This window comes from Pararge aegeria, chromosome 11 (genome assembly GCF_905163445.1).
Source record: "Pararge aegeria chromosome 11, ilParAegt1.1, whole genome shotgun sequence".
NCBI lineage: Eukaryota > Metazoa > Arthropoda > Insecta > Lepidoptera > Nymphalidae > Pararge > Pararge aegeria.
The window spans coordinates 6,608,735-6,621,174 of record NC_053190.1 but is presented as its reverse complement, the minus strand read 5'-3'; the positions used below and the strand labels follow the sequence as shown (position 1 = coordinate 6,621,174).

Here is a 12,440-nt window from a genome sequence, read left to right as displayed (position 1 = left end):
TAAAGAATGTGTTAAAACACATTTATTACAGCGAGGTTATTATACAATTGATGAGTTTCTTAATGACAAGGTTGCTTGGAAGCATCCGCCTCCGCTTTTATCTCTCACAAGATAGAAAAATGAATGTTAAAATGTAAAATGTAAATTTTTGATGTTGGAAAAGAGCAACTGCTGAGTTTCTTGCCGGCTTCTTCTCCGTAGAATCTGCCTTCCGAACCGGTGGTAGAGTCACTACACACGGACAGACTTGACGTTTCAAAAGTGCTTGTATTAGGCCTACTTGAAATAAATGAATTTAGAATTTTTTGAATTTTGAATAATTTATTTTTGTTTCCCGTGTGGTCTGAAACAAAAATATATTCATTCATTCATATTTTTTTCATCTGTCAAGTGTCAGTTTACGAATTCCCTAATGGCGCCAAACTTCGTCATCATCTAGGAGTTGGTGTAACATTTTTTCTGTACGCATCACCCAAATCATTAGGCATTCGATTTAAGCGTGTTCTTGATTTGATTAATAATCAATGTTCATGACATTGAATTGGTGGGTATTTTGATATAAATACGACTGCATTATCGATATACTGCAGTCCTACAAGGATTCGAACGATGCAAAGATACCTCCCGGTGTCTTAGTCGTTTATCACTATTCATACCTAGTTCATAGTTAGTTGGTAGTGCTCAAATTGTGATAACAACGCTAAGAGGTGGATAGGTAAACTCAGAGGCGTCCTTACCTATAATGCTAGGTATGACGAGCCACTTTCGACAAGCTTTTGTTTTTAAATAAATATTTTCATTTTTTAACATTGACATAAACGTTTATAAGTTTTTATTTCCACAGTTCATAATTATTTTGCTAGTAGATAACAATTTACTTATTAAGCTATGCTAGTAAAGTTTGTGAGTTAGTTATAATTAGGACTTATTCTATGTTAGCCTTATTAGGTATCTACTACAGAGTCTAGGCCACCCGTCTTTGCGATATGCCCTTCTGCCGATGTGTGTGATGACCATTCCAGCTTTAGGGCTGTCCAGTTTGGCAGCCATTGTGCTGAGAATGGTGTTGGGACTACTCAATAGGATACCTATTATTGACGCTTCACGTTAGCGCATTATTGCGTTGTAAGTCATCCACACACTATTTATTTATTTATTTAAACATCTTTATTGCGTAGTAAATCAGAAATTACAATCATACTCAAAAAAAAATTAAAAGCAAAAGGCGACCTTAACACTAAAAGTGATCTCTGTCAGGTAACCTTAACGATAGTACACGATAATACATGAGAGACGGGAAATCGCAATTACAATAGACAATACATAAATTATTATCAAAATTAAGCTTAATTTGCTATACTCCGCAAAAAGCAGGAGAATCTGTGTGGTGTAATTTCTTATTTCTTTAGTCCTTATACTCCACACCAAACAGATCTTCAGCAATGTACCCTCTACGCACGTTTCGCTCCGAAACCTTAGCATCCTCAGGAGATGTTGACTTTACAATGAATTGAATTGTTAAAGCTTAAAAAAGCTAAAAGGACTAAAACTAAAACTAACTAAAGCTAAAAGGAAGAAGGAAATAAAGGACAGTACAGTTAAATGCACCACCTACCTCTCTTCTTGAGCTGTTTTTAACGCCTTTGGTTGCCTGGAAGAGATCGCTATGTAGCGATAAGGCCGCCAAATTGTAAATTTTTACTTTTAATTTGTTATGTTTATGTGGTGTACAATAAAAGTGTATTCATTCATTCATTCATTCAAGGACTTAACAATTCAATTCATTGTAAAGTCAACGTTAAGCTTGTCAACGTTAAGCTTAATTTTGATAATATATCATGGATTTCCGCAAAGTAACGCCTGCTTCTATCCAATAATACATAAATTTACACACTTAAGTACATACTACTAATAACTAATATAATAAATTATTAAAAGAGATAAATTAAATAAGATATATATTACACAATTTATATAGACATGTTAAAATTTACTAGAGGGCGCTAGGCTAATAATTGCACACGGGCTCTACATGGGCTAGAGAAGCCTCTGGGTGAACTCTAGCTCATTGCTTTTTAACCAGCAATATGTGTTTATATTACCTTGTGTTTTTCTTCAGGCGATTATAAGCTACTTAAAAAATACATACTTTTGTTACATATTATAATACCTATGAAGCGGAGATAGCCTAATAGGAAGGACTTCGACTTCACTTTCGGGGGGTCGAGTTCGAATCCCAGCACGCACCTCTAACTTTTCTAAGTTATGTGCGTTTTAAACAATTAAAATATCACTTGCTTCAAAGGTGAAGGAAAACATCTCGAGGAAACCAGCATACCTTGAAGTTCTTCATACTGTTTTCAAATGTGTGTGGAATCCACCAAGCCGCACTGGGCCAGCGTGGTGGATAACGTCCTTAAACCTTCCTGATTGTGGGAGGAGACCCGTGCCCTGTAGAGGGCCGGTAAAGGTTTGATATGATGATGATGATACCTATAGGAATAAAACTGATATAAGTATATTTCGTGCTGGATTTGGGTCCCAACTGTGCATTCTCCTGTCGCAAATAAGGACTGATACTGAGAATAAGAAAATGAATATTCCATAAATCGATTGCACATAGATAAATTACTTCTCCTTCCATAAACGTGTGGAATAAAATAAAATTTAAGTCGGTACTTACCCACCTATTTGATGTCAAATGAAATAGTCATTGAAACTAAATTGCTCCAACTATAAAACAATTTGCATAGTTTTGAACATGAAAAGGGTTGGGTCGGGAGCATAACACTTTGAAATTATTATGAAGGAACTGCACTCTGCGTTTCTGCGATAATAACTGGGGAACAGCTGTTGCAGCTAATATTGTGATACTGACAAAATCAGCTTATGTCCAATAGGTCCTTAGCCAATATATAACTTTAACCTTAGTTATTTAACTTTATGTAAGTAATTAAGTGTCCTAATTAAAGAACAAGTTTTTTTACAAACTTTCGATGAATTTTTATTGTTTGAGTTTGGGTTACTTAATTTAATGATTTTCGATGCTCCAAACAAGACATCCTTATAGGTGCCTACCCATGCTTCTAGTTCTATGCTCCTACTATTTTTTTTTCTAAAATAAGTATTATCTATCGGTGCGACTTTAAAATAACTGTTTTAAAATTGTGGAAAGCGCAAAACCTCACCAAATCTCATCTTAGTTAAGTAGTCTACTGTCCAGGTAACGGTATCAAGTGTTTATTAGTTATAGGTATAATATCTACAAAGCTGAGTACTCGAACCGCGGGAGAAGAAACATTCTGCGTGGTAATGAAGCGGCCCATCAACAGTTTAGAATAAACTGAGATACCTACTCATACTTCCTTAAGTTGTTATTCTTGGACTACTTTGCCCAAGAAAAGTTCAAGAAAGCTGAAAAGTTATCAGTATAACAAAAATATACCGGCAATTTGTCCAAATTCTAATACAAAAGTTTTACTGCAACATTGACAAGAATCGTTATGTTAATTAAGTATTCTAATTTGAAGAATTCTCATTATTTACTTTTTGAAAAGATCCTTTTCTAGTTTTATCCACTAACCAACGTTACGTCTAACGAGCTGGATTATATTTGGATCCATCAAACTATGACTTTGTTAACTAAAGTACATATTTCAGTTATTTAATATAATAAATTTATTTCCTTTTTTACTTTGCTCGGCTCCTAAGCATCCGAGCGTGATGTTAAATAGCAGATTTATAACTTCTATACTTACTACCTAGCTTTGCAATTATGAAGTCGTGCATCTCTGGATGTTGCTATCGGAGAAAAACTTGCACATCTTAGGGATTCCGTGTCTGGAGATGACCCTATTACTAAACCTTACTACAACCTTAACCTCTGCTATCCGTCGGTCTGTAAGAGGGCTGTATCTACTTAATAGTTAGAGAGTTGAAATTTTCAAGTGATGTGTATAATTGCCACTCTAAAAATTTTAAAATTAAAGGGCATACAAGCAACGTACTCTGTTGCTCAATCAAAATAATGTTAATACTATGCAGTATTTCCTATTGCATCTTGGTTCGGACCCCTTCGAGCGCAGGTTCATTTCGTATCTAAATGATTTTTAAGTAAGATCTGTGCAGTGCTGTGCATAAATGACGAGGAATTTAATCATTAAGAAATTATTAACTACACCGTATCTTCAGATTTATCTAGTTGTCACGGAGTAATTAAGCTTTATGTTCAATGTAAAATTTAATTTTGTTTTAGATCAAAAAAGTAATTTGTATCTGCGAAATGGATAAAGGATCATTTCGTAAGATGAATTTAAAATCCATTATTCGACAGCGCATGCGTAACGCTGGCATCTGGAATGACTCCAGCACTTATGGCATTCATTGGGCAGCCAAAATGTCAATTTTGGCCTTCTTTTTGACACTCATAACACAAGCATTAGCATTATTTATGACTAGAGGAGATTCAAAAGAACTGCTTTCTTGCTTCAGCGTACTTTCCTTCTGTTTCATGGGATTCTTGAAACTTATCTCTCTGGTTACTGGACACACACGTTGGCGACTTCTTATCAGCTTGGCGAGTTCTTTGGAACAAGAACAAATTAATGAACGCGATTATAAGTATGACTATGAGTCAGATGGTGAAGAGGATGACAGCTTTTCTGAACATATAAGGTCATATACAAAAAAGTTTTCTACGATTTCAATATATTTGTCGAGAGTCTATTGCTTTACTGCAGTAGTTTTCATGGCATCACCATTTATCGAGTACGGACTGCATTTGTATCAGGGCACGTATGTTGAGCGATACCCTCATATATTACCTAGTTGGAACCCACTGGATTTCAGTACAACTGGCTATGTGGTGACTATTTTGGCTGAAATTCTATCCGCTGTATACTGCGTAAGAGTACATACAGCTTTCGACTTGACCGCTATCGGTTTGATGATATTTATACGGGGACAATTCAATTTACTTCATCGATATAGCGAACGTATCGGAGGACATGGGAATAACTGCTATTTGTCAAATAGAAGAGATGCCCGAGCACATTTAAGGATCAAAAAATGCCATCACATTCATGTTACTTTATTAAAGTAAGTTTACAACATGTCAATGATAGGTAACTTTTGCTCGCGTTGATCGTCCGCTTTTATTACGGTTATTTACAAATCCTTTGGGAACCGTTAGGTTTCCTGAGATCAAAAGTAACCTATGTAACAGTCCGTCCCTTTAACTAACTCTGTGCCAAAAATCAAGATTGGCTACTTAAAACACAAATTTACTTACACAAATTTACAAAATTACTTAAAACAACTGGTATAATTTGAAAAATAATAAGTGAATTAACTAAAAGTTACTAGTAAAAAGAAAGATACCTTCACCGTTGAAGCAATTCATATTTTAATTACTTAAAACGCACATAACTTGGAAAAGTTAGACTTGTGTGCTGGGATCCGAACTCAGCCCCCTGAAAGGTAAGTCGAGCACCTACCTTCTGAGCTATGTGAGGAAACCTGCATGCCTGAAAGTTCTGCATAATGTTCTCAAAGGTGTGTGGAGTCCACCAATCCTCACTGGGCCAGCGTGTTGGACTACGGCCTTATACCCTTCTCATTTTGGGAAGAGACCCGTGCCCTGTAGTAGGCCGGTAATGGGTTGATATGATGTAGATTGTGTGACCTATAGTACGAGGATAAACAGTTTCGAGGATATGTTCTGCGGATAATTGGAAAAAAGAGATGTGTATGTTTGTTACCAAAATATGTGGGTTGGATTATGGATATTATGTATCATAAAACTGTTCTCAAGTAATTAATATCTACCTCTCATTATTTATGTTCGCTAATGCAATACAATCTTAGTTCCCATTAATTGCTCCTTTGCAATCATCCTTTTTTGTTAAAACTAAAATTTGATTTTTGCTATTATCCTCCGACAGTTTCTGTCTGTACGGTTTTTGCTTATTTATTTACTACTACCTATATTACCAAGATTATTAACTTCAAGGATCTCTTTGGCTATCTCTGGATATTCAACAATATTCAAACATAACTCTCAACTTTTTTACCGAGTTTTATTAAGTATATTATATTGTTCTTTTATTGTTGAATAATATTTCAATAATAAAATTTGGATTACATGTGAGGAAATGCCCTTGCAAAGAAGTGAGGCATGCATAGGCTGATGATGATGTACCTAGTTAAGAACTTAGTTGAATTATTTTGTTTTAGATCGGTAAATCAGCTCGTCAAGTTAATTAAAAATATTCTTGGAATATATTTTTTTTTGGCAACCTTGACACTATGCTCAGTCGCAGTACAATTAAAATCGGTGAGCTCAATAATTATTAAGCTAGTCTTAAGTAAGTATTTACTTTGTTATTATATATTATCTAAGCATCTACATTGGTAGGTACTACCTACCTGTACATTACACACGTAGGTGGTGGAATCCGGTAAAGAGCGAGCCAAACGTGCGTTGAGAGGCTTTCCGTGGGGATGCAGAGATAATTAAAAAAATAATAGGTAAATAAAATAAATTATAGAGATCAGCAAGACTATTGCAATAATCAAATATTTGCATTAAATAGCGCCAATATTGAAAATTATCTCTCTATTTTACAACGATTTTTAAAACGAGTTTTTTTTATCTACTTTATAAAGCAGTATACTGAACCCTCGATTTAAGTGTAGGTAGGTTTAGATACCTAACTTAGTTTATCTTATTTTAATAATTTTGAAGACACCATAATGTCTTATTATATTTTTATCATCATTAAGGTATTCTAAAGAATGATATGCTCTCCCCGCGATAAAGAAGCAAGCACCTAATACCTTCTACAAGTAGAAGTAAATTTCGCTATCGTTATCTTTACTTTATTTCTTGTATTCATAATCATTAGACTATTAGCGTTCCACTGTGGGACACTGACCTTCTCTCCGATAGAATGTGTTTTGAGAGCAAAGATTCACCATGCTACTCCAATGCGGGCTGGTGGGCTTAATCGATTATAAACGTTAGTGGTAATACTAGGGATAAATGCAGACGGCTTTACGAACCCGAGGGTAGACACCGTCGAATTCCTAACTCAGAGCTGGTAGTCGTACCTACAGTAAACTCACAGCAGAAAAAATCCAATACCTAACCACTTTTGGCCCCACCCAAAACCTCTTGATCCGGAGTTTTACATGCGAACCGCTACACAGACAAGTCAGTAATGTACATCGAAATATTCTGCGAAATCCATCTAATATTTAAAGAGACAGTAATGTACATCGAAATATTTTTTTTACAGGAACAATTGAGTGCTGCGCAAGTAATATCGCTACTGCAGTACATGGGGGCGACGTTAATGCAACTTTTCCTGTTCTGTCAGTATGGGGACGCAGTATTTGCAGAAGTAAGAATTAAATTGACCTTTTATGTGCAGCGTTTGGTATAACTGGGGTGTACCAGTCACTTGGACGTCTAGTTTTCGAATTTAATAAGTACTTACCTAATAAATCTAATCCAATACCTTCAGGTGGCGGTTTGAATTAGATTGAACTTTTCCAACTCTTCGTTGTAGGTTAGGATGGCATAACTAACAATCTGGCATCTAACTTTAAATTAGATTGATTATTTATTAGTGTGCTTTTATATTAAGTAAGCCTACTTAGTTGTTATCAATGAATATTGTATTAAATCAATCAAAGTACCTACCCACGTCTATAATAGTGGTACAAAATAGAATGAAAGGTAAATTAATTTCCAAATTCAAGATATAAGTAATTATTATTATACTACCTGTTACTGACGTCCGCGTTTTGTTGCGGTTTTCTACAAATCCCGTGGGAACCGCTTGTTTGACCGTTCGACGATTAACATACAGGATGCGTACGTCTTATAATACGTCAATATGTCTGTACGTATCTAATAACAAATAAATAAAACATTTTTTTGTAGAGTTCCGTCGGTTTAGGAGAAGGGCCACTCTGTTCCGCATGCTGGTGCTTGAGCTCGCGGATACGCCGTGAAATTGCGATTCTTTCGGTTGGTATGGCTCGACCATGTAGGATGCTTGCTGGACCATTCAATTCACTGGATTTGCCCTCGTTCATACAGGTATCAGCTTTAGTGTTTTACCTTCACTGAGCAGTGGCGTGCACTTCATACATGCACAAAAGCACTGCCTACCCTAAAATTTATTTGTAACTCTTATAAGAGGAAGATATTTGCCGTCTAATACGCATTTTTCCGGCTGTATGCATACCCTAGTAAGAAACCCAGTGCAAGCCACTGCTTATGAGGAGATGTAAATATTCTCCTAAAATATTGAATACCTACAATAGCTATTTATCAAAATATGTAGCGATTAGGCCACCAAAATGTATCCCAGGTAGGTAGGTAGTATGGAAATACCTACATGAGGTATGTCAAGTCATATCAGTACCTAGAGGACCACTGGCTTAAAAGTTAAACGTTATCGAATTAATAATTATTCATTGCTGTTAAATAGATATTACGAGAGAGACTGAGAGCCTAATGTACTTTTTAACCAAGTACTATACACTGTTACCTTACTTCTTTAAGTCCTCGATATCCAAGAAGTAAACGGACTATTCTTAACTATTTATTTTGGTTTTCCAGATCGTACGAGCGGCTTACAGTTACTACGCAGTGTTGAGACAGACACCGAAATAATTTTTGCTTCATGCTAGTACTTTGGGCAGGAAACCTTCATGTGTAGATTACGGGTAGACTACGCAGTGTTGAGACAGACACCGAAATAATTTTTGCTTCATGCTAGTACTTTGGGCAGGAAACCCTCATGTGTAGATTACGGGTAGACTACGCAGTGTTGAGACAGACACCGAAATAATTTTTGCTTCATGCTAGTACTTTGGGCAGGAAACCCTCATGTGTAGATTACGGGTAGACCCACGTCTAAATGTTTATTTCATAGGATTGTCATTACTTAGGTAAATAAATAAATACTTTGATAAAAGTTCTCATACTCATTGTTTTATGTTTGCTACTTTATATTACTTTTGACGATTGGCGCAGCAGTCAGTGACCCTGCTTTCTGACTTCAAGGCTGTGGGTTCGATTCGAAAAATTTATGTGTCATGAATATGAAACTTTTTTAGTGTCTAGATGCTTATATGTATCTATGTTATAAGTATTTATGTATATTATTCATAAAAATATGCATCAGTTATCTTAGTATCTTATCTTATATCTTTAAACGAGCAATTCTTGTATATATATATAATTGGAATCTCTGAATCGGCTCCAAATTGAGTATACAGGGCTGAAATTTAGTATACAGGGGGTTTCGGGGGCGATAAGTCGATCTAGTTAGGATTCATTTTTAGAAAATGTCATTTTATTTGTTTTCCGGTAACAACCGATTTGGTGTAACGAAGTTGCACGGGTCAGCTAGTATGCCATAACTTAAGCTACGCTTACTGTGGTACTAGCTAGCGATGTGTGTATTGTTGTAGTCAAGTCGTAGTATATTTTACTTAGTATTTCTCTAAATAGGTACCTATTTAATGAAGTTGCTGACGAACATAGGATTAATCCTTTCAACATTCAAAAAAATTCAAAATTCTTTTTTCAAGTATGCATAAGCACTTTTGAAATGTCAAGTATGACTGTTTGTAGTGTCTACCATCGGTTCGGTAGCCAGATTCAACTGAGAAGAAACTCAGCAATGCTCTTTTGAGTGAGATAAAAGCAGAGTATTTTGCTTCCAAGAATTTAGAATTTAATTCAAAATTCAAAAAAAATCTAAATAAATGAATTTTAATGACAGGGTTGCTTGGACTTCGCTGCATTAAATGTGTTTTTTATGCATTCTTTAAACTCTAAACTTAATAACTTTATGTAAAGTTAAATCTAATATAACCTTCTATATTCTAATGTATCATCAGCCCCTCAAAGGTTTTCTGCACTTTTCTAAGACGATAAGCGTTAATCCATATTAGGACAAATATTATTAATGCGAAAGAATGTAGTCAACTATCATCTTCGAAGTGAATCAGTATTTTAATGAAATATTTTCCAAATAATTAATAAATTACGTGACAGGAATACAATGACCGAAATTTCAATGGTTGACATTACGATGCAAAGGAAATAAACAATCCATTTGTTAAGACTGATCATATTTTTTACTTTATAAGTTAACAGTAACAAAACTGGACACAATATGAGGCATTTTTCAGTGCCATCTTGTAGAAGTTGAACATTATAAAACTACAGATGAGAACATCTTTCAATGCGTGGAAATGCTATAGGTATAATTTCAACCGAATTTATAAGTTACAACATTCGATAAATTAATTACAGTTAAAATAAAAAAAATCACCAAAAAGTTGGTAATTCAAAATAATTTCAATGAAATTTGGGTAATTACCGTCAAGTCGAGGAAGTTTGCTTTTCAATGCTATCATGAAATTATAATGAATGCTATCATGACATACTTTAAATACTTTATATTCAGTACTATGCTGAATCATATTGTTTGACGGTTTTTGGAAATGGAATTATTTATTTATATTAATAATTAGTTTTCTATGATAAATTAAAAAAAAAATGTTTCGTTGTCTTCCAAAGTTACGCAAAGATATGCAGACTAAGGAGATATTATGTAGATACATTGCACAAAGTTAGTTAAGAAAAAATAATACAAAAATATGTATTAAACTCTAGATGATAAAAGTTCTGGTAACTGGGTCTGCGAAACTAAACTCAAACTTGTATAAAAAGTTAGTCAATAACTTGTACCCCTATGTAGAATTTTAATTTTCCACAAACGCTATTCGATTTTGATTCCTACACCGATGTAACTGATCCGAATCATATTGACTTATAAATAGTTTTATCAAGGTTATACCCCACGTTCAACCTTGATCAAATTGTAACGTTATAACGGAGAGCGTGCAGCAGCGTCCTCCGTGTTACTATTACCATCTACTGCGATCACCTCTCCACTCCAGTCGAGAGAGGCCTTTAGTCCATCAGTGGACTTTATTAGGCTGTTGATGATGACGATGATGAACCCCGCGTTGTAAGGAGAATGTGTCCGGAACAAACAAAAAGGCGCCAACTTCTGATTAACTTTATGATTAAAATGTGTGGGTATCTGGCACAGTATCCTGACTTGTCTTGCTCTGAGGCAGAATGATATTTGTTATGTAGCACAAGAAATACAATGTTAACTGTTTTCGTATATGAAAAGATTGGACTAACTTTCGTTACATCAAGTAAAGTACAAAATACATATACCTAATGTTAAATGTTTTCGTATAGGAAAAGATTGCGCTAACTTTCATATATCAAGTAAAGTACCAAATACATTTATAATCCTACTAATATTATAAATGTGAAAGTGTGGATATTTTGATGTTTGTTACTCAATCACGCAAAAACGGCTGAACAGATTTGGATGAAATTTGGCATGCATGCAGCCATTGACATGGAAAAGAACATACCTACCTTTTATCCCAATTCCATAAGTAGTTCCCGAGGAAAAATTGAAAATTGTTTACGGGCTAAGCTGCGGGCAGACAGCTTTGACATTTGGTATTTATGCCACCTATGCTATTGAAAAGGACATACACTCTTTATACCGATCTCTCAAATAGTTTCCGTGGTATGATTAAATTTTTAACGAGCGAAGCTTTAGACCCAATTCTTAAGTCCACGCAGTCGCGGGCAAAAGCCGTTCTAAAATAAATTAAAGTCTAAAAGATTTTTAATTGCGTGGAATCCTGACGTTACTCGGTTATACCAGAAATAAAAAAGAAACCGCAAAAGATGAAATATGTGTTTAAATAAAATTTAAAAAAAAGTTTATGAGGTTTAAGGTTTATAAATGCGTAAGTTTGCATTATACATAGAAAAGTAGCAAATCGATTTATAATCAAAAATAAATATGTTCGATCAATAAAAATCAGCATAACAAAAAGGATATCAAGACGTTAAAACTCAAACTAGGTTTATCACAAAATGTGAAACACTCCTCCTTTTGCATTTAAAGCCTGGCGGACATATTTATTTAACGACTTAGCGTTTCTTGTATAATATTTTTTTGTATTAAAGTTTTTACTAAAGTGTTTTTATGTACACTTGGAGAATATATAAAAATATATAAACTTAAGATGCATATATAATTTCGGCATCACCAAAATTTGAGCATGTGGCTCTGGTTTTCCCAGCCTTTGAGAGATCAAAGTGAAACCAACTAAGCTATGTTTCTCATAAGTCATACCATTGATGCCGAAATATATATATATGTCTTTTATCAGTCCTATAGCCACTGTACCATCAAAATAAATCGTCGTGTAAATAATCCTTTCGTTACTTTTTAGTGTAAAGTATGATTTAAATATATAAAAAAGCAAGTGCGGTGAAATAGATAGAAACATAAGCAAATAATGAGATAATC

The 12,440-nt window shown here is 34.6% G+C and overlaps 1 protein-coding gene across 1 annotated transcript; it reads left to right on the top strand.

Annotated features, from left to right (window-relative positions):
• Positions 1-4,282: 4,282 nt before the first annotated feature.
• LOC120627398 lies at positions 4,283-8,686 on the top strand. Its single transcript, XM_039895400.1, has 5 exons — positions 4,283-5,097; positions 6,235-6,334; positions 7,299-7,403; positions 7,949-8,107; positions 8,633-8,686. Exons 1-5 carry the CDS (start codon positions 4,283-4,285, stop codon positions 8,684-8,686), a joined length of 1,233 nt encoding a protein of 410 aa, XP_039751334.1.
• Positions 8,687-12,440: the final 3,754 nt, after the last annotated feature.

Bases quoted from the DNA above. Each gene is read 5' to 3' on its own strand.
- LOC120627398 (XM_039895400.1), top strand. From the start codon at position 4,283: ATGGATAAAGGATCATTTCGTAAGATGAATTTAAAATCCATTATTCGA. The intron at 6,335-7,298 runs GTGAGCTCAATA...TTTTTTTTACAG, and splicing joins TCGCAGTACAATTAAAATCG to GAACAATTGAGTGCTGCGCA. The intron at 8,108-8,632 runs GTATCAGCTTTA...TTGGTTTTCCAG, and splicing joins ATTTGCCCTCGTTCATACAG to ATCGTACGAGCGGCTTACAG.